General features: G+C 45.3%; 1 protein-coding gene across 1 annotated transcript in view; it reads right to left on the reverse strand.

Annotated features, from left to right (window-relative positions):
• The window catches only part of abcb4 (ATP-binding cassette, sub-family B (MDR/TAP), member 4), a gene marked incomplete at its 5' end in the record, with an annotated part of 136,652 nt that overhangs the window by 99,990 nt on the left and 10,387 nt on the right, over nt 1-26,275 (reverse strand). The window contains 5 exons of the mRNA XM_070880061.1: nt 545-669; nt 12,557-12,728; nt 18,856-19,047; nt 20,314-20,371; nt 22,672-22,674. Of these exons, the coding sequence (XP_070736162.1) occupies nt 545-669; nt 12,557-12,728; nt 18,856-19,047; nt 20,314-20,371; nt 22,672-22,674 (550 nt within the window). The remainder of the gene's footprint in view (nt 1-544; nt 670-12,556; nt 12,729-18,855; nt 19,048-20,313; nt 20,372-22,671; nt 22,675-26,275) is intronic.

The following is a 26,275-nucleotide window of genomic DNA, read 5'->3' on the forward strand; positions in this document are numbered from 1 at the left end:
TTAGGTGCTGTTTCACTGAAACAGCATGGAAGGTACTCAGCTGGGTGATATATGTACATCCATTTAGTTCCGGGCCCATTTTTGTTGCTGCCACGCAAATATGCTTCTAAAGCGGCACATAAAGTTAGCACCGCCAATTCCAACCTATATATATTTTGTATTAGGGAAACATTGCACATAACAGGTGGAAACAAATGCAAAGTGTAGTGGAACTCCTGGTGATAAATTAAACTTTCCATTCAGATTTTGTAATGTTGGTTACCAGTTGTCTTTCATTCACATATATTCATGTGTACCCGAGGGAATACACAAACAATAAAACAGCAAAGGGTTAACGTAAAGGAAGAAAATAACGGAATGCCGTTCCATCCTTCCAAGATTTGGATAGGGGCGAGCCTGTATAAAAATGTCCCGTATTTACATATGGTGCATAAACAGGTACTCTACAACACGAATAAATCACGTTGCAAAAGCACAACTTTAGTGCCATCAAGCACCACCTCCCCCATCATCAACCCTTGGGAAAGTAAATAAAAATTCTTACCTCTGAATTTCTTTCTTTTGTCCCCCAAAAGATACCACAGTTCTGAAAGCTGACAACGCCTCCTCTGCTACTGCTCCAGCTTTTGCATAGGCACTTTGCTCTTGTTTTGTGAATGAAGTCAACATCTGAATCATTCAAAAAAAGGAAATAAACAACAAAATTCACATTTATTGATGCACTACGATTATTACTGCAGTCCTCCACGTATCATAAGAACAGAAGAAAATGTAACTTGATTGACCGAAGAGAGGAAGCAAAGCTCCCTCACCAAGCTGGATCCTGTCCCGCTCAACCTCCACACAGACAAATCATTCAGTTGCTGCATACGTTGTCCTGTCTCTCATCAAAGAATGGCTAGCCCAAGGCTCTTCCAACTTCATGAGTTGAAAGAAGCCTCTAAGATGTACAGAACTATAAACAAGACACATCAGTTGACTTTGAAAAGGGAACTGAAGTTGTCAAAAGAACACAAACACTGACAACACTATTTCCAATCAAGAACTGCCCTTGTCTGAAATTGCTTCCATGGTTACGAATTGATCCTTAATAGACAAAAAAAATCTCAAACACAAAGGGGTGAAAATTTGGTCGTTCCACTGCCGCGGCGTTAACCCAGGCAGAGCGGTAAATTTTGAGCCAGGAAATGGTTTGCATCTCCAGCCGCTAAATTCACCAGGCCCCGAGTGTGAACGGGGCGCTAAGGGAGACATTTCACATCTCTTTTAGGGCACTAGGCCAGCTGAGAAAATGAAAATCCCAACGTAAACAGACGGCCTCGGAGCACGCTGAGAGAGGCTTTCGTGAAAAATAAATTTGAAAAAACCCACCAAAAACATTCCCAATACATTACTCACACCACAACATAAAATCGCAAAACAAACCAATTACACTTACCTCAGGTCGACATTACTTAGCTCACTGTGGCCTCTACAGCTTGGAACGCTAGCTTCCACATGCGTTCCCACTAGGGTGCGCTACATTGCGCTACAGATCAGGCGCGAAACATATATCGAGTCGGTGTCACAACCAGGGGCATTGCACACCGGCTCGCCTCTTCCGGGCGGTAATGCTCCGCGCCCCCTCAAAACGGGCATCGAATGTCCCACCCGGAAGTGCTTATTGCCGCCCGGGACGCTAACAGGGTTGGCAGAAGACTGCAAATCCAGCCCAAAAAGCCATATAGGGAACACTAAATTAACACTTTGTTTCTGAGAAAAAAATAGGCATGCATATTCCCTGAAAATAATCCTGTAAACATCACAAAGTAAATTCAGAACGACATATCTCCAAACAGGATAATCTCTCCTCCTTTGATCACTTAGTGGATATCCATAGGCAAGTGCACACCTTATGGTATGGCACAGAGTTATACAGACCAAGGAAGTCTCAAGTCCCACACCTGCCTACTTAATGAGATATGTAATTCTGAATTTACTTTGTGTTGTTTGTGATGTTTACAGGATTATTTTCAGAGAATGTACATGCCTATTTTTTGCCCCAGAAACACTGTTAATTTAACGTTCCCTATAATTGTTTTCAGGGGGACTGTGGGAATAGAAATAAGAACATTCCTTATAAAGACTGAATAAAGGACAGTGTAACACTAATAACATTAGTTCATTGAAAAATATAGGCTTAGAAATCCAGGGGGTTAGTACCTTATCAAATGCCTTCTGGAAATCCAAATACACCATATCCTCTGGTTTCCCCTTATCCACCCTGCTCGCTACATCCTCAAAGAACTCCAGAAAATTTATGAAACATGATTTCCCTTTCATAAAACCATGCTGATTCTGAGGGTGAAGTGAAGCTATGTTTGTGAGGTGTGAGTGGTACTAGGTAGAGATTGTTGGTAGGTGAGTGATGGGGGTGTGGTGCATTGAGCAGTGTGTGAGGCTTGTGGTGCAGATGGTGGGATATAGCTTTGCTGAAGCCTTCACTCACCTTGACCTGCCTTGTGAGGTCATTAAATTTCTTTCGGCACTGGATGGCCATCCTGGGGACCACAGTGCTGGCCATCACATAGGTGGCTATCTCCTGCCAGAGCCTTAGAGATGTGTGTGGTGAGGGCTTCCTGCCAGTCTGCTCTCCACAGCCACCACCAGTGCCTCAAGAGCTGCCTCTGAGAATCTGTGGGGCTTTCTCTCTGTGCTGAGGCTCAGCCATGTGCTTCCACCGCCATCTTCTTCCAGGTGAACTTGTAAGTGGCTTTACAATGAGGTGCTGTAGCATCAATGTACCTCCCCTTTAAGTACTGAATAAAGCCTGCGCCAAACATGGCTGTGAATTAGACTGGCCCATGGATTGGGGTGGAGAAAAACTTTCAAAAACGATAGGTGCACCCTGTTTGTGGTGGGGCTCAATTTCAGCCCCGCAAGACTACAATTATGATAATGAGGCCTGAGCTGAATTTTGCGTGCTACCTGGATCAGTTTTACTTGGGGCAGCTTAACATCGTTGGGCCTCAACATTGGCTGTTTTGTAGCCATATCCCATTTCTATGCCCTTCAGTGCTTCAGTAAATTTGTGTTTATAACACCTTTATGGGACTAATCAGCTAAGTGTTAACTGCCAAATTTTAGAAATGAATTAATTGGCTTTGAAAGCAATGACATTTCATCAGAAACTCCTACAAATATTACTGCATGCCCAGTATACTGCATCTATTCCTTTTTAGGTCATATTAAGTACAAGTGTGGGAAGGCTATCTATAATCAATCCATTGAGAATTCCAGTTTCTGGAACAAATCGCTTTTTATTATAATATTTCAGTTGATGGAGAAAATACCATGAATTTAGGAATGTTTTGTTTTATTTATCCAATTCTTGATCATATTTTAAATTATTTTTGCATTATATGTTATTGTCAGGATCAAAAATTCCACAGGGATTTGATTCTTCACCAAAGCGTGAGATGGCTATATTGACAGAAGTGTTTCCCTTCTCAACCAGTTTCAAAGTCCAGCCAAGCCCAATACAAAGGGATCTTTAACCATATTACATAATCAGTCAATACCATTTAAGGCTATCACGATGGAGTTTATGGAACTAATTTTTATGTTTATTTTTCCAACTTTGTACATGAAATACAGGTGAAGGTGTGACAGAATGCACAATGTGAGATCATTAACCTCATGTCCACATTCCTCTGAATAAAAATAAACCATGCACAGAACTGAAAATGTGCTGAGTGAGTCAACACACTTCATTACATTTTAAGAGCCAGTAAATATTTCAAATTATTCTTGACAAAGGTTTGTATTTTCCGATACCATACTCTGCACTCTGGAAATCCGTTCTTAAACCTCTTTGTCTTGCTACCTATCCCTCCACCTGTAAAAGCTGCCTCAAGACTATGGGACCGAAATTCATCACCTCACCACCCGCTGCCACATACTGCCGCCTACTGCCACCGACATTGCTCTTCTTGATCCGCCCAGTGCCAATTTCGAGGTGGCCTGGAGCGGGTGGGAGCGGAGAGCCGCCGGGAACTGCCCGCTGACATCAGCGGACAGCTGAGTGGCACAACTGGCCTCCCTCCCGCCGAGCTTCCAGATTCCTGCGGGTGGGACTCAGCGGCAGAATGGGGGTGGACCGCTTTGTGGAGGCTGGTCTGTCTTCGACGGTGAGTATGAATAACCTGAAAAAAAGATAAGTGAACATTTTAACATTTTTTTCCCACAGCGACTTACCTGCATGGGGTCCCCTGGAGGTCTTCCGAAAGTTTTTTTATTTTTTTACTGCTGAATTTTTTTCCAGGTCTTCGACCCTCCGTCGCCGAGAATGAGACCTACCGCCTGCTGCTGCCCAGATTGGCGGCGTATGACGTTCATTTGACGCCCGCCGATCTTCGAGGGACCTCGGCGATGAATATCGCGGCCATTGGCGGCACTTTGGGCGGCACGTGGGCGGGCAGAGGCCTTGATGAAAATTGGCCCTTATGTCTTAAGTAACTTCCCCTAACTTCTCACCGACTTCTTGATTGGTGTCTACCACTCATGTTTCCTGTATCTGGCAATGCACAACATCAGAGTTCTGCCTAACCTTGATTTGAGCTTCAAACCCCACATCCTATCCATCCTATCCATCCATCCTATCCATCACCAAGATTGTTCATTTCCATTCCTGCATATCACTCAGCTCCATATTAACTTCATCCAACACTGCCACTGGAACCCACATTTATGCCTTGTTCACCTCAGGATTTGATTAGAGGGTACTGATGATTGGAAAAAGCCTCTTAATTTATTGATGGTCAAGAATGGTGAAGCAGATTTTATATCAATATACAGGATCATTTGTTACGCTCAGTCCCTTTTCTGTTTCCTGTCGCAGCAAAATATATTGGGCCAAAAATCGAGGCCTCTACGGGTGCGTACAATGTCGCACGCACCCTTAGAGGCCTCGCAAGTGCCTGTCCTTGGCTCGCAATGTGCATGCGCCGAAATACAGCACGTGAACTGTCAAAATTTCTTTTGACAATTCCAATGCACCCCCAGGTGAAGGGTGCGCGGGCAGAGATTTGGGCTATTTTTCCAACACCTGCCCAGTGAACATCCTTCAAACTCTTATGCTTAGTAAAAGCATAATGCCTGCTTTTCCCAGCGTAAGAGTTTTCGAAGATAGAAAATAAAATGTCATCAATAATTTTTATATTAAAAGCCTTGTCATTAAGGTAAGTTTATTTTTACCCTTATTAAAACATATTAAAAAAATGTTTGTCTCAAGAATTTCAATTGATTTTAAATATGTGAAGTGCTTTTCTTATTTATTTAAAATGTGTGTGTTTTTGGGGGTATCCCCATTCATAGAAATGGTGATCTGGAGATCAGCATTACTATGAATGGGGATACACCATTTTCATTGGTTGGTCTAGCCCACATGATCCCAGGCTGCACATACGCTCCTGGAATATGTGGGCCCCTACGCTGAACAGTGCTACTCATAATGATTCTATGATCGAGGTAGAATTCGGTGCTGCTTCCTCATTTTTTCTTGCTCACCAACAAAAAAGGCAAGGGACTTATTAGGAAGCAAAGATATTCTTACTACAAGTGAAAAGGGCGATTAGTTCTACGTATCTTTCCACATTTCCTTGGGAAGCAGCTAGCCTCATTTGCCAGTTACCCACACTGAACAGATTATAATTAGGAGCTCACTGTGTGAGAAACTAGCACCTTAAACATTCCTCATGAAGAAGTTGGAAACTATGGGAATACAAGGTGAAATCTTAGATTTTACCTGGGATGTGTACACTAGGTCTAAGAGCTGTTAAATTAAACAAGAGAATCACTGAACTATCTTGCAAAAGAGGAGTGAGGCAAGGTTGTCCACTGTCAGCCGTCCTATTCAACATCTTTATCAATGATGTATTGGATGGCATTGTAAGGAAAGACCTCAAAGTAACTGTTCCAGTCTTTCCAAAAGTATTGCTCCTTTTTGCAGACGTTATTGCGTTGGCAGATTCAGCTGTAGATCTAGGCGGCGTAAATCTGCAGACCAGTGGTCCCAGCACATAGGATGGGATTGCGCTGTCAGAACATTCACTACTGATGCCAGGAAGCATTCGATGTTTGCAAATGGCGAGCGTCTGTGCTACTCTCAAAATCCGCAAAAGGACATAGGCAGACTAAGTGAGTGGGCAAAAATTTGGCAGGTGGAGTATAATGTTGGAAAGTGTGAGGTCATGCATTTTGGCAGAAAAAAATCAAAGCGCAAGTTATTATTTAAATGGAGAAGGATTGCAAAGTGTCACAGTACAGCAGGACCTGGGGGTGCTTGTGCATGAAATGCAAAAGGATAGTATGCAGTACAGCAAGTGATCAGGAAGGCCAATGGTATCTTGACCTTTATTGCAAAAGGGATGGAGTATAAAAGCAGGGAAGTCTTGCTACAGCTATATAAGGTATTGGTGAGGCCACACCTGGAATAATTCGTGCAGTTTTGGTTTCCATATTTACGAAAGGATATACTTGCTTTGGAAGCAGTTCAGAGAAGGTTCACTAGGTTGATTCCGGGGATGAGGAAAGGTTGAGTAGGTTGGGCCTCTACTCATTGGAATTCAGAAGAATGAGAGGTGATCTTATTGAAACATATAAGATTATGAGGGGGCTTGACAAGGTGGGTGCAGAGAGGATGTTTCCACTGATGGGGGAGACTAGAACTAGAGGGCATGATCTTAGAATAAGGGGCTGCCCATTTAAAACAGAGATGAGGAGAAATTTTTTCTCTCAGAGGGTTGTAAATCTGTGTCTGTGGAATGCGCTGCCTCAGAGAGCTGTGAAAGCTGGGACATTGAATAAATTTAAGACAGAAATAGACAGTTTCTTAAACGATAAGGGGTTATGGGGAGCAGGCGGGGAAGTGGAGCTGAATCCATGATCAGATCAGCCATGTTCTTATTGAATGGCGGAGCTGCCTCGAGGGGCCATATGGCCTACTCCTGTTCCTATTTCTTATGTTCTTATTGTGGTGTCTCTGCACCTTGTTACAAACTCACACGAGGCATGTATATATCAGACACGGTCACTCTGTGACCTTCACTTTATTCCCAAGACCAAAGAGTGCTGACCCTGGGTGGGACCTCCCCTTTTATACCTGGAAACCCAGGTGAGGAGTGTCTCCCGCAAGCTCACCCCCTGTGGTTAGGGTGTGCATTTCAAGGGTACAGGTACAGTGTGCATGAGTTAGTTACATAACTATTGTCATTGCAAGATGGTGAAATACATGACATCATCTCCCCCCTTGAGTCTTTTAGTTTCAGAGGTTAAGTCTATCGGGTGGTCGACGCTCTCTCGTGGAGCGCCGCAGTTGTGGCTCTGGTGGCTGAGCCTCAGCACGCGTCTCTGTCACTTGAGGTGATTCCGGCCTGTCCGGGCTGGCCGCAGGGACTGTGCATGCTGAGGGCTCGTACGCTGGCAGTGGTGTGGGTGCTGTCTCATCATGCTCTTTTTCAGGTTCCTCCGTGTCTATGCTGAACCTTGTCTTTACTTGGTCCAAGTATTTGCAGCATATCTGCCCATTGTTTAGTCTGACCACCATGACCCTGTTTCCTTCTTTGCCAATTACGGTGCCCTCAAGCCATTTGGATCCCAAAGCATGTTTAAGAACAAATACCGGGTCATCTTTTTCTATACATCTCCCCCTTGAGCCTCGATCATGGAGCTCGGTTTGGGACTGGCACTTGCCCTCAACAATGTCTGCCAGGTCTGGGTGAATGAGGGACAGCCGCGTCTTGAGCGTGCATTTCATGAGGAGTTACGCTGGCGGGACTCCCGTGAGCGAGTGCGGCCGGGACCTGTAGGCCAGCAGGAGGTACGATAGGCGGTACTGAAGGGAAGGTCCTTGGATACATAGCATGCCCTGCTTTATGACTTGGACCGCTTGTTCCGCCTGGCCATTGGAAGCCGGATTGAACGGCGCTGTCCGGACGTGCTTGATCCCATTGCCCGACATAAACTCCTGGAATTCATGGCTGGTAAAACAAGGGCCATTGTCGCTGACCAGGATATCTGGCAAGCCGTGGGTCGCGAAAACCGTACGCAGACTCTCCACTGTGATGGATGTCGTGCACGAGTTCAATATGATGCACTCGATCCACTTCAAGTATGCATCGACAACGATCAGGAACATTTTCCCCATGAACGGGCCCGCATATTCTACGTGAATACGTGACCATGGCCTGGTGGGCCAGGGCCACGGGCTGAGTGGAGCCTCCCTGGGGGCATTGCCCAGCTGGGCACACGTCGAGCACCTGAAAACCCAGTGTTCCAGGTCTGAGTCAATCCCTGGTCACCATACATGTGACCGGGCAATGGTCTTCATTAACACGATGCCAGGGTGCTCGCTGTGGAGTTCCCTGATGAACGCTTCCCTTCCTTTCTGGGGCATGACTACCCGGCTGCCCCATAACAGGCAGTCAGCTTGGATGGAGAGTACATCCAGCCATCTCTGAAACGGTCTGACCTCCTCGGGACACGCCCTATGTGCGCGCGCCCAATTCCCAGTCAGGACACATTTCTTTATCATGGATAGGAGGGGGTCCCTGTTGGTCCAGAGTTTGATCTGTCGGGCTGTGATGGGGAAGCCCGCAGTGTCAAAAGCCTCAACAGCCATGACCATCTCTGCTCCGACGCCCCCTCGGTGGTGGCCAGTGGGAGCCTGCTGAGCGCATCAGCGCAATTTTCGGTGCCTGGCCGGTGCCGTATGGTGTAGTCATACGCAGCCAGCGTGAGGGCCCATCGCTGTATGCGAGCTGACGCATTAGCGCTGACAGCCTTGCTGTCGGACAACAGGGATGTTAACGGCTTGTGGTCCGTCTCTAGCTCGAACTGCCTACCGAAAAGGTACTGGTGCATCTTTTTCACACCGTACACACACGCGAGTACCTCCTTCTCGACCATGCCGTGTCCACGCTCTGCCTGGGAGAGTGACCTGGAGGCTTAAGCCACCGGTTGGAGTCGGCCGTCATCGTTACCCTGCTGCAAAACACACCCAACCCCGTAGGATGACGCATCGCATGTTAAAACCAGTTTTTTTTTTTTACAGGGGTCATACAAAGTCAACAGTTTGTTGGAACACAGCAGGTTCCTCACCTTATTGAAAGCCCGTTCTTGACAATCCCCCCAAAACCATTCACAACCTTTATGGAGGAGCATGTGTAACGGCTCCACCAATGTGCTTAAGTTCGGCAGAAAGTTCCCAAAATAGTTCAAAAGTCCCAGGAATGATCGCAACTCTGACGTGTTGCCGGGCCTAGGCGCCCGGCGATTCGCCTCATTTATTGATTCAGTGGGCCGGATCCCATCTGCGGCAACCCTCCTGCCCAAGAACTCGACCTCTGGGGCCAAAAACACGCACTTGGCCTTTTTCAGCCGCAAGCCTACCCAATCCAATCGGCGTAGCACCTCCTCCAGGTTGCGGAGGTGTTCTTCGGTGTCTCGACTCGTTATAAGGATGTCGTCTTGGAATACGACCGTCCCAGGGATGGACTTGAGCAAGCTTTCCATGTTTCGTTGAAAGATAGCCGCTGCCGAACGAATGCCAAACGGGCACCTGTTGTAGACAATTCATCCTTTGTGCGTCGTGATGCGGTCAGAAGCTTGGAATCTTCTGCCAGTTGCTGAGTCATGTAGGCTGAAGTGAGGTCCAGCTTCGTGAACAGCTTTCCACCTGCCAGCGTGGCAAAGAGGTCCTCCGCTCTCGGGAGCGGGTATTGGTCCTGCAGCGACACTCGGTTGATGGTGGCTTTGTAGTCGCCACAAATCCTAACCGAGCCATCTGCTTTGAGGACAGGAATGATGGGACTTGCCCAGTCGCTGAATTCAATGGCCGAAATTATGCCCTCTCTGAGCAGCCTGTCCAGTTCACTTTCAATTTTCTCAGGCATTACGTACAGCACCACTCTGGCTTTGTGGTGCACTGGTCAGGCGTCCGGAGTGATGCGTATCATTACTTTCATGCCCTTGAACGTACCGACACCGGGTTGAAACAGTGACTCGAATTTTTGCAAGACCTGTGAGCATGAACTTCGCTCCACGGATGAAATGGCGTGCACATCCCCCCATTTCCAATTCATCTCAGCTAGCTAACTCCTCCCCAAAATCGCGGGGCCATTTCCTGGAACAATCCAGAGTGGCAGCCGGTTCTGTAATCCATTATGCGTTACCACCAAGTTTGCACTGCCCAGCACTGGGATGATGTCTTTGGTGTACGTTCTTAGCTGCGTATCAATGCATTCCAGTTTGGGCCTGCTAGCTCTGTGTGGCCATAGTCTCTCAAACTGTTGGATGCTCATGAGTGACTGGCTAGCTCCCGTATCCAGCTCCATGTGCACCGGGATGCCATTCAGTGTATGAGCTGTGGACGTCAGCCACATGAACTCTGTGAAATTCCACATCCATGGTTGTTCCCCTGGCCTCATCCTGCATTGCAGACCCCTCGTCTGGTTCCTCTGTCTCACAGACTAGCCTCGATGCTGCCTTTTTGCACATCCTGGCCAAGTGTCCACTGACATTACAAATCCTACAGGTATAAACCTGGAACCTGCAGCTTTTGGCAGTGTGTCTACCCCCACACCTCCAACATGAGCTGAGATTGCTGTTAACAAAAGGACTATTCCCAGGCATCCTCGCTGATGGCCCATTTGGCTGTTTCTAAGCACTCTGAATGGTCCCATCACGGGATGCATTATTCCTCGTGATGGCGTGAATTGCCGATCCCCTTTCCATTGTCACTGTTGCAGGCCCACCCTGGAGCTTGTTGCTGCCTGGGCGGTGTCGAATTGCCCTTGCCTGCCTGCCTGGGCGGTGTCAAATTACCCTTGCCTGCTTGCGGGGTTCTGTATCACTTTTACAACATTAACTCCCTGGTTCATCGCAATGTTAAAACCAGGGCTGCGTGCATAAATTAGCTTGGTCTCCTCTTCCCCTGCCACAAAGGTCTGAGCTATCAATGCCGCCCCTTCTAAAGTCAGGTCCTTGGTCTTTATAAGCTTCCTGAAAATGCCAGCATGATTAAAAAGTCCCTTAATATTTCCCCCCTACAGGTATCGGAGAACTTACAGAGACTGGCCAAATGCCGCAGTTCCGCCACGAAGTCCAAGACGTTTTGACCCTCCCGATGCCGGTGAGAGTAGAACCGGTGCCGGGCCATGTGTATGCTACTTGCCGGCTTGAGATGCTCACTGATCAGCTGGCTGAGCTCTTCGAAGGACTTGTCTGCTGGCTTTTGGGGTGCGAGCAGGTCTTTCATCAGCGCATATGTCTGTGGACCTCAGCTGGTCAGTAGATGCGCCCTCCGCTTGTCAGCCGCTGTCTCTTCCAGCCAGTCCTTTGTGACAAAGCTCTGCTGGAGTCTTTCCACAAAGTCGTCCCAGTCCTCACCCACACAGTAACGTTCCTCTGTGCCACCGGTGGCCATCCTCGTGGTTCGGTGATTCCCGTTTCTTGTCGCCAAATGTGGTTTCTTTGCACCTTGTTACAAACTCACACGAGGCATGTATATAATCAGACATGGTCACTCTGTGACCTTCACTTTATTCCCAGGACCAAAGAGTGCTGACCCTGGGTGGGACCTCTCCTTTTATACCTGGAAACCCAGGTGAGGAGTGTCTCCCGCAAGCTCACCCCCTGTGGTCAGGGTGTGCATTTCAAGGGTACAGGTACAGTGTGCATGAGTTACAGTTACATAACTATTGTCATTGCAAGATGGTGAAATACATGACACTTATGTTCTACTAGGGGCGGTTTTAGGGTGCCCGCATTGAGATGATCCAGCAGAGCTGCCCCCAGCAACCTCTTTTCAAAGGTCAGCCCCACAACTGCAGGTACACCAGGCCCCAATGAAGCCTGAGATGTGGATCATTCAGAATTCCCCCCACCCACCCTCCCCACCCCACCTCACACTCCCTCCTATATCGATAGCCATGGCTGGGCAAGCAAAACCCCTAGGAAGTGGCTGTAGATTTTGTCAATAGCTTGAATTGTGGACTTATGAACATTGTAGTGAGTTTCCACATGTCAGATGGCTGACTTAAAAAAAAAGAAGAGGACTGCAGGTGCAGCACAATGTCCCATTGCTCTGTGGTGATCGTTCTTGAAACTGTGCGCTGACCAAGTCACTGATTGGGTTTGTGACCCTCGACAAAAGTTATTACTGACTGGTTCAAAGCAGCATCAACTGAATCCTGAGAGCAGGCGTTGTGTCCAACCTGCAGGAGCTGGGTGGTTTGGGAAAACCACGGGGAAAAAATTGGGATAGAAACTATCCAATTTTTCTTTTACAAATAATGAAAATTAAGACATTATTATTCAAAATGTTTTAGGTAACCAAGATTCTGGTATAATAAAAAGTCCCAGTAAAACACATTTACCTATAAAACATCTTTACAGAGATCATGTACAGAGCTTGATCATTGTTGTTTGATCCTATACCGATAGAAAATCTCATTGTCATTTTTTAAAATTGACTGTACATAATTCTAAATTAAAACACATGGTCAACCATACTAACCTTGGACCAGATTGCTGCAGAAATTCCCAGAACTGGACTCACAGCCAGAATCACTAAAGCCAGCTTCCATCCTTTCACAAAACCAACCACAAATCCAGCTACAAAGGAGGCCAGTGACTGTATGAGCAAGCCTATTTTATCGCCAATTCCATCACTTATTTTTGAAATATCACTGGAAAACAAACAGATTGTAACTCAAGATCACCATCTGGTAAAACAGCAGTCTATAGTAAGTCATGTTTTGCTGCTCAACTCATAACTTCTATCATAAATTCTACTAAGCCCATCCTTTGTCCTACTCGCTCATGAATTGAGTTCCAGTGCCTTCTAGACCATCGTTGTAGGCTCCCCACCCAAGTGGATGTTGACTCAATCTCTTGTCTCAGGAAGTTATTATGTATTTTATAAGTTTTATTCTCAAGGATGTTTATATAGAACAATAAAAAGTTTGTTATTAGGTACACATAAGACCATCCTTAAATCAGATATAACAGCAAAAAGCATTTGATCGCATACTATCTTGGGAGTAGCCAATGTAAGAAGGCCTTAAAGGTGAATGCACAATGCACTAACCACTATGTCACTTGTTATTCCTTCCTGGCAACACCAGTACTACCAAAAATGATACTCCCAAGTTAAAAAGCCTCCGAAGCTGTAATTCTCATAATCTAATATCATGTTTCAGCTCTGGCATGCATTTAAAATCTGTCACTGAGCATCGACAGTTACTACTCCAGTCATCAAATACAACATACGAACAACAACAGACAGGAAAAGACCCTCTGGTCCATCAAGGCTATCCCACACAGCTGCGATGCCTTGTGCATCACAATATATGCATTCCCCACCCCATCTGAAATCTACATGATCTCCTGGCACAGGCAAAAAAGCAAATAGAAACCAGGCCAATTATGGAACATAAAATCTGGAAATTTCCTCTCCGACCCCCTTAGGCGATTAAAACCAGGAGACCACTCTACCCCGATTAATACCATACAGTACTTACATTTTGTACGGAGGTGATATATGCACCAGCCAGAAACAGTTCCAACTCTCACTTGAAGGAATTCATCATTTTGGTGTTCATTGTTTCAGAGGTCTACTATTCTCTGGGAAAAGAATCACCTCCCGACATCTAACCTAGATCTGGCCTTACATAACCTGAATTTGTGACCACTGGTCATCCCTAAACTATTTAGGTGAAACAAGTTGTCTACACAAACAATTTTTTTTTTCTCGTTTTTCATTCTCAGGATGTGGGCAAGAGTGGCATTTATTGCCCATTCCTTGTTTCCCTGAGATTGTGGTGATAGGCCTTCTTCTTGAACTGCTGGTAATGGTTTAGATACAGCCCAGTGGCTTGCTTAGCACAGGCACAATGGGCCGAATGGCCTCTTTCTGTGCTGTATCATTATAGGGACAGCAACAAAATGGGGAATTACAGGCCCATTAACTTGACCTCAGTTCTCGGCAAATTGGTACAAAGGGGTTATTAGAGATGCACTATATTACCAACTTGACAGAGAAGCGGTTATTAGAACTTCAATATGGCTTCTGAAAAAAAAGGCCATATCTTGCCAATCTGGTTGAATGTTTTGAGAAAATTACTAGGATCGTAGATATAGTTAGCTCAGTCAACATAATATACCTTGATTTTCAATTGTTTTGGACACGTGCCACACAATAGGCTATGCAATAAAGGTAGAGTCCTTGGGATTAGCAGGCAGATTTTGTATTGGTTAACGATTTGAACAAAAGCTTGGTATTAATGGTAAAGCTCATAGAATCATAGAATGGTTATAGCACAGAGGGAGGCCATTCGGCCCATCGAGTCTGTGCCGGCTCTCTGAACGAGCACTTCAGATAGTTCCACCGCCCCGTCCTTTCCCCATAGCCCTGCAAATATTTTCCTTCAGCTACTTATCCAATTCCCTTTTGAAAGCCACAAGTGAGTCTGCCTCCACCACCCTCTCAGGCAGCGCGTTCCAGATCCTAACCACTTGCTGCGTAAAAAAGTTTTTCCTCATGTTGCCTTTGGTTCTTTTGCCAAACACCTTAAATCTGTGTCCTCTGGTTCTCGATCCTTCTGTCAATGGAAACAGTTTCTCTCTATCTACTCTGTCTAGACCCCTCATGATTTTGAATACCTCTATCAAATCTACTCTCAACCCTCCCTGCTCCAAGGAGAACAACCCCAGCTTCTCCAGTCTATTCATGTAACTGAAGTCCCTCATCCCTGGAATCATTCTCGTAAATTTTCTCTAAGGCTTTCACATCCTTCCTAAAGTGCGATGCCCAGAATTGGACACAATATTCCAGTTGAGGCCGAACCAATGTTTTATAAAGGTCCATCAAAGTTCTGCTAGTTTACTAGTGGAGACCTGCAGGGATTGAGGTTAGGACCATTACTCTACCATTTTCATTAATGATCTAGATGAAGATGGCAGGAGAGTGGTCTATAAATTTACAGATGATACAAAGATATGTGCAGACATTTGCATATTAGATGACTAAAATAGATTACAGATCGATATAAATGTGATGGGGGAATGGGCCCGCATCTGACAGATATCACTTAATATAGATGAATATAGTGTTATTGCCAAGCATGTGCATGGCATGCAGAGTTGTGTGGTCAAGGTTGTCAAGAAGGATGAGGACCTGGGTGTTAATAGTGTATGAATTGGTGAAGGATCTATTTCCATTTTTAAATATGGTTAGCTGCCTTCCAGTCCTCTGGCACTAAACTGTTTTCTAATGAATTTTTATAAATATATAGGGTGCTTTTACTATCACTTCACTAGCTTCTTTTAGTATGCACAGATGTAATCTATCTGGACCGGGGTTGTTATCTTCTCCAAGTTTAACTCGTTTATCAATTATCTCCCCCCTTTCTATCTGAAATGTTTGATATATTTTTGATCTCTTCTAATGTCTCCTTGGTAAATATGGAGGCAATGTAATTATTCGCTATTTCTGCCAATAACAATAAGTTATGCAAGCATAGAACTAAATGAGCTATCAGGAGACACTTCTTTCCATAGAGAGTTGGGACTTGTGGAACAAGTTGCTGGGTTGTGCAGTGATTGACTGCAAATCTTCAAAAGAGCGCTGGATGAGTTCCTGAGAGTGACATTTAGAAGGTAGGTGGGTATTGGGGTATGTGCTTCCCAGAATTGTTTGATCTCCTTCCGGGGGGTCAAAGAGGAATTTCCCAAAGCATTTTGCTAAATTAGCTTAAGGTTTTCTTTGAATTTCCCAAGAGATTGCATGGCTAGTGTCTGGGAGGAGAACAGCAGTTGGGGGTTAAGGTGTGCGGAAGTTGCAACTTGACAGAATGGGAGAGGCCTGATGGAGCAGCTGTTGTTTTCCGCTCCTTTGTTTTTGTATGTTTTGTATTTGACTTAAACAGTGAGCACAGAACTAGAGAACATGCTTAAACTGAACAACCCTCTATTGAGACTTGAGATTAGACAATGTTTTTTAATGCCTTTAAAAAGTTGGATAAATATTTATGGAGAATAGGATTGAAAGTCTCCAGTTAAGTATAGACCTGGATGATAAAATAGTATCTGAGACACATGGTTCCTTTGTTATTGGGACTCGGGGAGGGGGGCTGTCTATTTTTTTGTCAGCTGGGTAACTGACATGAATGAAACTCAACACTATGTTTAAGAGTCTCCAAGTTAAATTACTGAGAAATCTACATCCACCTGTCGGATTTCCGTTTGCCCAATATGTCCTGTAGGGACATATCCCACTTTCTAAGACCAGACAGCTTAGGTGCAGATTGACAGAGCTAAAACTTAGGGAGCCCCAAGGGTATTGGGGTGAATTGGCTAGGATAGACTGGCGATTGATACTTAAAAGGGTTGACGGTGGATAGGCAATGGCAGACATTTAAAGATCACATGGATGAACTACAACAATTGTACATCCCTCTGTGGCGGAAAAATAAAAAAGGGAAGGTGGCTCAACCGTGGCTAACAAGGGAAATTAGGGAAAGTGTTAAATCCAAGGAAGAGGCATATAAATTGGCCAGATAAAGCAGCAAACCTGAGGACTGGGAGAAATTTAGAATTCAGCAGAGGAGGACTAAGGGTTTAATTAGGAGGGGGGAAATAGAGTATGAGAGTAAGCTTGCAGGGAACATAAAAACTGACTGCAAAAGATTCTATAGATAAGTGAAGAGAAAAAGATTAGTTAAGACTAATGTAGGTCCCTTGCAGTCAGAATCAGAGGAATCCATAATGGGGAACAAGGAAATGGCAGACCAATTGAACAAATACTTTGGATCTGTCTTCACTAAGGAAAACATGAATAACCTCCTGATAATACTAGGGGACCGATGGTCTAGCGAGAAGGGGGAACTGAGGGAAATCCTTATTAGTCAGGAAATGGTGTTAGGGAAATTGAAGGGACCAAAGGCCGATAAATCCCCAGGGCCTGATCGTCTGCATCCCAGAGTACTTAAAGAAGTGGCCCTAGAAATAGATGCATTGGTGATCATTTTCCAACATTCCATGGACTCTGGATCAGTTCCTATGGATTGGAGGGTAGCTAATGCAACCCCACTTTTTTTAAAAAAAGGAGGGAGAGAAAACAGGAAATTATAGTCCGGTTAGCCTGACATGGGTGGTGGAGAAAATGCCGGAGTCAGTTATTAAAGATGTAATAGCAGCGCATTTGGAAAGCAGTGACAGGATCGGTCTAAGTCAGCATGGATTTATGAAAGGGAAATCATGCTTGACAAATCTTCTAGAGGTTTTTGAGGATCAAACTAGTAGAGTGGATAAGGGAGAACCAGTGGATGTGGTGTATTTGGACTTTCAAAAGGCTTTTGACAAGGTTCCACACAAGAGATTAGTGTGCAAAATTAAGGCACATGGTATTAGGGGTAATGTATTGACGTGGATAGAGAAATGGTTGGCAGACAGGAAGCAAAAAGTAAGAATAAACGAGTCTGTTTCAGAATGGCAGGCAGTGACTAGTGGGGTACTGCAAGGTTCAGTGCTGGGACCCCAGCTATTTACAATATACATTAATGATTTAGATGAACGAACTGAATGTAATATCTCCAAGTTTACAGATGACACTAAGCTGGGTGGCAGTGCGAGCTGCGAGGAGGATGCTAGGAGGCTGCAGGGGGACTTGGACAGGTTAGGTGAGTGGGCAAAGGCATGGCAGATGCAGTATAATGTGGATAAATGTGAGGTTATCCACTTTGGTGGCAAAAAAAGGAAGGCAGATTATTATCTGAATGGTGACAGGTTAGTAAAAGGGGAGGTGCAACGAGACCTAGGTGTCATGGTACATCAGTCATTGAAGGTAGGCATGCAGGTACAGCAGGCAGTAAAGAAAGCAAATGCATGTTGGCCTTCTTAGCGAGGGGATTTGAGTATAGGAGCAAGGAGGTCTTGCTGCAATTGTACAGGGCCTTGGTGAGACCACACCTTGAATACTGTGTTCAGTTTTGGTCTCCTAATCTGAGGAAGGACGTGCTTGCTATTGAGGGAGTGCAGCGAAGGTTCACCAGACTGATTCCCGGGATGGTAGGGCTGACATATAAGGAAAGACTGGATCGGCTAGGCTTATGCTCACTGGAATTAAGAAGAATGAGAGGGGATCTCATAGAAACGTCAATTTATAGGTGGAGGCTTGCTGCGGACGGATGCCTTCGACCATCAAAAAATGTACGAATCTACCTGATGTTCTTGGCCTTGCGCTCCTGGGCCTCTATGCACCCAACTCTCCGCCCGCGCATGCCCTTTTCCAGGGGATGTGGATGATCCGTCAAGAAGATTCTTGATAGATCGCAAGTTCCGGGTTTTCGCGCATGCCGGAACTTGCATGGCTCTTATGGGTGCGTACACACCTCCTACGCGCCCGTAGGAGCTGAAAATTACAGGCCATTGTGTTATCTCACTGAGCCATGTAGTATTCAAGCAATCTTGTTGCTGTAACATTTTCCTTATTTTATTTCCTTCTTCTCCCCTCCTGCCTCACCAAATTAAATCACTTATTGCTCTAAGTAGAAAAGTATTCCATTCATCAGCACTAACTCACCTTTGTGAGTACAAAAAAGTAACTAATTAGAATAATTATTCACGTTGCAATCCAAGAGAAATTTAAATCCAGTTTATAAATTCATGGCAAAATTTCTCCATAATTTAGGCTGCCATTGCAAAATAGATACATCTGATTGAGCACAGATGACATATAAATAAGTCAAATGACAACACATATATATTTACTTATATATCTGGGTATCATTAAAGTCTGCATTTGTGATCACTCACTCAGTTAGACGGGTGTTAAGCTCTCCAGCCTGACTGACATCAAACCATCCTATCTCCTGACGCAATACCGCATGAAAAAAGGACCGTCTTATCTTCTTTGTCTGCTTTGCTGCAGCCAGTGACCAGAAGGTGATCTGCATATAGGCAGCAATCATAACAGCCAGCCCTATCCCACAATAGTAATAGGAAAATCTGCAAATAAGGAAGAAAAAAAAAAGCTCTCTTGATATTAAAACTTTGGCTTTAGGCATTTAGTCAATAAATGGCATTTAAAACTCTTAACTGTGAAGTTATTTATGAATAATTTCCATTCCTCGCTTTTCGACTTCCAACGGCCCAGCCCCCAGAGATGCTGGGGGTAATTTTCAACTTTGCTGCCTGGGTGGTAACTTGGAAAAGAGGACTACCCGCCCTTTGTAGAACCTGCCCGATGTTTGTTCCATTGAAATTAATGGAATTAAAATTGGGTGGGTTTTATAAAGCATGGGAGATTTTATAAAGTGTAGGAGATCCACTCTGCCAGGTTACCACCCAGGTGGCAAAGTTGAAAATTCCACCCCCTTCCCCACCTGCTAACTCTTGCTATGGCACCTCAAAGAGAAAATAGATTGAAGTGTAAGATGGTTGATGAGCACTGGCACACATTTAAGGATATATTTCTTAACTCTCAACAAAAATATAATCCAGTCAGAAGGAATGACTTTAAGAGAAGGGAGAACCATCCGTGGCGAACTAAGGAAGTAAAGGATGGTATCAAATTGAAAACAACAGCATACAATGTTGCCAAGATTAGTGGGTGGCCAGAGAATTGGGAAATTAAATGGCGGAGCAGGCTCAAGGGGCCAAATAGACTACTCTTGCTCCTATTTCTTATGTTCACCATCCAAATGACAATTCTTCTGGGCCGAGGCACTGAGTATGAGATGATTCATTGTTTGCTAGATGGTGAAATCACAAATGCCTCCAATCCTACTTTTACCCAAATGTCCGCACCTGTGTTGTTCTAGCAGGAATCATCAGAAAGCAATCAGGAACGTGAGCGATGGTTAATTTTCCCTATTCCAGAGATCCTGTAGCCAATTGTAATCAACTAAAATCACCAATTAACTATTATGATGTATTTACATTTTATTTTAGTAACAAGTAAATAAAAAAACTTTTTCATCAACATACTCTTTCAAAACTAAATCTAAACAAAATCCCAAATCAATTTTTCTCTCCATATATGCCATACAGTTTTAGTTCAAATTGTACCTACTTAATAATGCATCATTCTACAAAATATATTTACAAACTGTTATTTTTACAGACGATGGTGTACAGTGAAATACTTCAGGAGCAAGCAAATTTAAATTCTGTAAGCAATTCTGAAGTAATAACTAGAAAACCTGGATAAAGCCATCTGCAGCCCGGTCACAGTAGCACTTAAAACGTATTCACTTTTGAAATGTTAAATACCTTGTCATCTGCTCCTCCAGTGTCTCTGTCCCGATGGTTATATTCAGTGTTGAATTTTCTGGCAAGCATAATGTTCTAGTTAGTGACATAGTTGGAAGTGATCATCAAATAAATATCAAGCATGAACAATACAGTTATTAGAAAAACTGAAGTACAGGATGAATAATTTTTTAAACTTAAAACATCTACATATGTTAACCTGGGCGGCCATTTCACTTACAGCCAGCCAGGAGGCAAGCAATAGCTTGTTATTCTCCAACGATTAGTTAATCTCCTTTGGCTTTACACGGTGGAATTGAGATAAAAAGCAATCTCTGAGCGGGGGATAATTGTACCAAGGCCCAGGCATCACCGGTAGAGCTGAGTGGGGAATGGGGAGGGCAGGGCAGGGCAGGGTTAGGGTCTGGGGAGTGTGGTCAGGTTTAGATGTTAGGCATTTGGAGTGAAATAAAGTGAAATTGTCTTCCATTTCTGTTTTTATTACTTTTTCTACCTGCAGCAGCCTCCTACTATTGCAGTGATCTTTGGCAGTGGAATGTGAATGAGACTGAGAATGGGGTAGGGGTGGAAAATTGTTGACACAAAAAATGTGACAAAATCATGACAAGAGGAAGTCAAGTTGTACAGAATAATACAGGCGATACTCAGGAGAACTAATAGGAGCTGTTGGAATTGTCAACACAACACAGGCGATAAATCGGGTGCGCTAATTGGAGCTGTTCTACCTGTCAACAGAACACAGGTGATAATCAGGTGAGCTAATTGAAGGGATCATTTGACGCTGTTTGCATCAAAATTCAACTAATTATTTTGCTGTTGTTAAATTAAATCAATTATAAGGAAAAATACTCTGGCCCCAAAATCCACAGGCCATGATCCAAATGCTTACACCTCCATGGTATCCTCCAGCAATGACACTGCCGAGGTTTGCGGAGTCAGGGGGACAGAACCAAATTTTCATGTGAGCACTGGGCAATTGTGCCACTACAGGCAAATCTCTGACATTTGTTTTCCCTATCCAGCTACAAAATCCAGTGCCTGGCTACCTTTCGGGAGGAGGGGGTGTGGTGAGGTTGCCCAACCCCTTACCCACCTTGCCAGAACCAATGGAGAGACCTCCTCAGCCAAGGAGATCAATCCTTTTTTTTTTAATTGCTCAGTGTTCAGGGATCCAGACCAGGCAAGCAGCCATGTGTCAAAGGGACAGCAGAGGTTCCGCACATACATGGCTGCTCGCAAGATGCCAGAAATAGTGGAGTCCCAATGTAACCGAAACCCTACCATTTTCTGTTGGGTTTCACCGGACCTCTTGCTGAGTTACCCCTGAGGAATTTTAGGGTTTCGTCAGTGAAAACTTACTCCAAACTAACTTAGAATGGAGTAAGTGAAGATTTTTGTACGCTCGAAAAAACCTTGTCTACACTTTAGAAAATCAGGCGTAGGTTACAAATCAGGCGTAGGGAATGGTGGGGGGGGGGGTGGTTTAAAGGGAAGTTTACAAACATTAAACACTTCAGTTTTACAAATAAAGAGCCATCATCAATAATAAATGATAAATACATCAATAAATCAACCAATAAATCAATCAAAAAAAATTAATAAGAATTTTTTTTTTTAAATATCAATAAAGCATTTTCAACTTACCGACTGCAGCACCGGGAGCCCTCCAACAGCGTGCTGGGATGCTCCCCCCCAGTGTGTGTCTGTCAGTGTCTCTCATTCTCTGTCTGTCAGTGTCTGTGTTTCTGACAGCGAGGGGAGGGGGAGGGGGGGTAGCGGGAGAGAGGGATGGGGAGGGATGGCGGAGGGATGGGGAGAAGGAGGAGGGATGGGGGAGAAGGGGGAGGGATGGGGGAGAAGGGGGAGGGATGGGGGAGAAGGGGGAGGGATGGGGGAGAAGGGTGAGGAATGGGGAGAAGGGGGAGGGATGGCGGAGAAGGGGGAGGGATGGCGGAGAAGGGGGAGGGATGGCGGAGAAGGGGGAGGGATGGCGGAGAAGGGGGAGGGATGGCGGAGAAGGGGGAGGGATGGCGGAGAAGGGGGAGGGATGGCGGAGAAGGGGGAGGGATGGCGGAGAAGGGGGAGGGATGGCGGAGAAGGGGGAGGGATGGCGGAGAAGGGGGAGGGATGGCGGAGAAGGGGGAGGGATGGCGGAGAAGGGGGAGGGAGGAAGGAGATTGGGGGGGGGGAAGGAGGTTGGGGGGAGGGAAGGAGATTGGGGGGGGGAAGGAGATGGGGGTGGGGGGAAGGAGATTGGCGAGGGGGGGGGAAGGAGATTGGGGGGGGTGGGAAGGAGATTGGTGGGGGGGGGGAAGGAGATTGGAGGGGAGGAAAGAGATTGGGTGGGGGAGGCTGAACGGGCTGGGCCCGAGACTTCCAGATTTACAGATCGGTGGCGTTGGGTCGGGTCGGGTCGGGGGGATGGTGGGAGGGAGGTCGGTTCGGTTTGGTTCGGGGGGGAGGGAGGGAGAGGGAGGTCAGGTCGGGGGGAGGGAGGTCAGGTCGGATCCAGTCCAGGGGCAGGGGGGGGGGGGGGGGGGGGGAGCGGGAGTCGGGTCGGGGTCGGTGTCGGGTCCGGAGGCGGGAGTCGGGGTCGGGGTCGGGGTCGGGTCCAGTCCGGGGGGTCGGGTCGGGTTGGGTCCGGGGGCGGGGGGGGGGTGGGGAGCAGGAGTCGGGTCGGTGTCGGGTCCGGCCCGGAGGCGGGAAGCGGGAGTCGGGTCGGGAGGAAGCAGGAGCTGGCCGTGGGAGGAGCCTTATTCACGCAGCTCCAGTGAGGCCATTGGGCCAGGGCTAGGGGCTGCGTGCTTCGGCCCCTCCCACACAGTTTTGGGCGCCTGGAGCAACTGCACATGTGTGCCCACTGTAGCGCATGTGCAGAGGTCCCGACACTGTTTTCTGCGCAGGGACCTAGCTCCGCCCCCTACAGTTCCTGCTGCGCTGCGCCGAGGGCCAGAGGACCTGCAGGGAGGTGGAGAATACGGAGGGTTTTTTTTAGGCGCACTTTGTGGCGTGAAAAACGAGCGTCCAGGTCAGGACTGCGCCCTTCTAGGCGCGGCTCGAAACTTGGGCCCTATGTTTGCAGATGACACTTAGCTGGGTGGCAGTGTGAGCTGTGAGGAGGATGCTAAGAGGCTGCAGGGTGACTTGGACAGGTTAGATGAATGGGCAAATGCATGGCAGATGCAGCATAATATGGATAAATATGAGGTTATCCACTTTTGTGGCAAAAACAGGAAGACAGATTATTATCTGAATGGTGACAGATTAGTAAAAGGGGAGGTGCAACGAGACCTGGGTGTCATGGTACACCAGTCACTGAAGGTAGGCATGCAGGTACAGCAAGCAGTAAAGAAAGCAAATGACATGCTGGCCTTCATCATGAGAGGATTTGAGTTTTGGAGCAGGGAGGTCTTACTGCAGTTGTGAGTACTGCAGGCCTTGGTGAGACCACATCTTGAGTAGTGTATGCAGTTTTGGTCTCCTAATCTGAGGAAGGATGTGCTTGCTATTGAGGGAGTGCAGCAAAGGTTCACCAGACTAATTCCCGGGATGGCAGGACTGACATATGAAGAAAAACTGGGATCGGCTAGGCTTATATTCACTGGAATTCAGAAGGATGAGAGGATATCTCATAGAAACATATAAAATTCTGACGGGACTGGACAGGTTAGATGCAGGAAGAATGTTCCCGATGTTGGGGAAGTCCAGAACCAGGGGTCACTGTCTAAGGATAAGGGGTAAGCCATTTAGCACCGAGATGAGGAGAAATTTTTTCACCCAGAGAATGGTGAACCTGTGGAATTCTCTACCACAGAAAGTTGTTGAGTCCAGTTCGTTGGATATATTCAAGAGGGAGTTAGATGTGGCCCTTACGGCTAAGGGGATTAGCGGGTATGGAGAGAAGGCGGGAGTAGGGTACTGAAGTTGCATGATCAGCCGTTCATCATATTGAATGGCGGTGTAGGCTCGAAGGGCCGAATGGCCTGCTCCTGCACCTATTTTCTATGTTTCTAATGATCTGGAGACGCAAGTTAAAATACCACCACATCATCTGGGGAATTTAAATTCAGTTAATTAAATAAATGTGGAATTTTTAAAAAGCTAGTATGTGACGTTGAAACTATCAGATTGTCGTAAAAACCCATCTGGCTCACTAATGTCTTGCAGGAACGGAAATCTATCGTCCTTACTTGGCCTGGCCTATATATATATAACCCCAGACCCACAGCAATGTGGTTGGCTCTTAACTGTCCTCTGAAATGGCCACTCAGTTGTACCACCACCTTCTTAAGGGCAATTAGGGATGGGCAATAAATGTTGGCCTTGCCAGCGACACCCACATCCCATGAACAATTTTTTTTTTTTTTTAAATGGGAGGGTGGTCCAAAGTTAGCCCTGCCTGTTTGGCCATATCTACCAAGATGCCACCCACCATTTCAGCAGGCCCTGACATATCTACCTGCCAATGACTGTCTTCCTGGGCTCTGGATTATCAGAGGCAAAGCTGTGTCATCTGCTGCAAGGGCATCTGCAACTACCATGAACTGACAGTATGGCTAGTTATAGACTGAAACTTGACGACACTCCTCGCAGGCCTTTCATATACTGATCCATAGGGAAAGGTTATAAAACAGTAAATAGTAATAGATTGTTTCCACTCGATGGTGAGATGGTAACAAGAAGGCCCAAATTTAAGGTCATCACAAAAAAAATTAATGAATAAGTCAGAAAACAATTCTTAACACAGAGAATAGTTCAAATGTGGAACTCTCAGCCCCTAATCATTGTTGAAGCAGAGTTCATAGATTCTTTCAACAGCAAATTGGAAAGTTGCTTGAAAAAGAGAAATATTAATAATTAATATGCATTTATATATTGGTCGCAGTAGAGTGAGCAAAATTCTCCATCATTTAGTTTTGTAATGTACAGTCTGTCCGCTGTACTTCACTGAGAGGGCTGAACATTTCATGCATACACAGGGCTGGCTGTGATTCCATTTCACTTTTTTTTCTTGCTCCCTTCTTCTACAATGGGAATTTCCTTGGAGGTTTTCCTAATTGGCCACCGTAACCGATAGGCATGTAAATGGAGTTTCCGCTGATATTCACCGAAGTTACTGTGCCTGACCAGGAGAACTCCGAAGAAATTTCCAGCGCAAGATTCTCTTTTTATGAACTTAGTTTCAAGAGTAATTTGTGGTAAAGCATTCCATATTCAAATAAACCTGTGTGAAAAAAATCCTTCAACTCTCCTTTTATACTTCTTTTACTAATTCTGGATTTATGCTCCCTTCTTACCTGACTAATGTAATTAATCTCTAACTATTTACTCTTTTAAATGTATTAATAATTATTAGATTCCCACTTACCTTTCTCTGTTTTGAAAAAACATGGTTCTATTTTGTTTTATCATCATAACTATGAGGTAAATTTTCATCTTCGCCACTTGGGTAGCAATTGTGCGAAGCAGATGGCCTGCCCTTTATAGAACCTGCTCATTTTGGGCCCGAGTTTTGGCCTCAGTTGCTCCTGATTTTTTGGAGCAACTGGTGTAGAACGGAGTATCTTAGAAATTCAAATTCTCGGCATTTAGTTTGCTCCAGTTCTAGTCAGTTAGAACAGTTTCACTTTGGAACAGAATTTTTTTTCAAAAGGGGGGCGTGTCCGGCCACTTACGTCTGTTTTCAAAGTTTCGGCAGTGAAAACTTATTCCAAACTAACTTAGAATGGAGTAAGTGAAGATTTTTGTAGGCTCGAAAAAACCTTGTCTACACTTTAGAAAATCAGGCGTAGGTTATAAATCAGGCATAGGGAATGGGGGGAGGGGGGTTTAAAGGAAAGTTTACAAACATTAAACACTTCAGTTTTACAAATAAAGAGCCATCATCAATAATAAATGATTAAAAACATCAATAAATCAACCAATAAAATCAAAAAAATTAATAAGAAATCATTTTGTTAAA

This window comes from Pristiophorus japonicus, chromosome 5 (genome assembly GCF_044704955.1).
Source record: "Pristiophorus japonicus isolate sPriJap1 chromosome 5, sPriJap1.hap1, whole genome shotgun sequence".
NCBI classification, from domain to species: Eukaryota; Metazoa; Chordata; class Chondrichthyes; family Pristiophoridae; genus Pristiophorus; species Pristiophorus japonicus.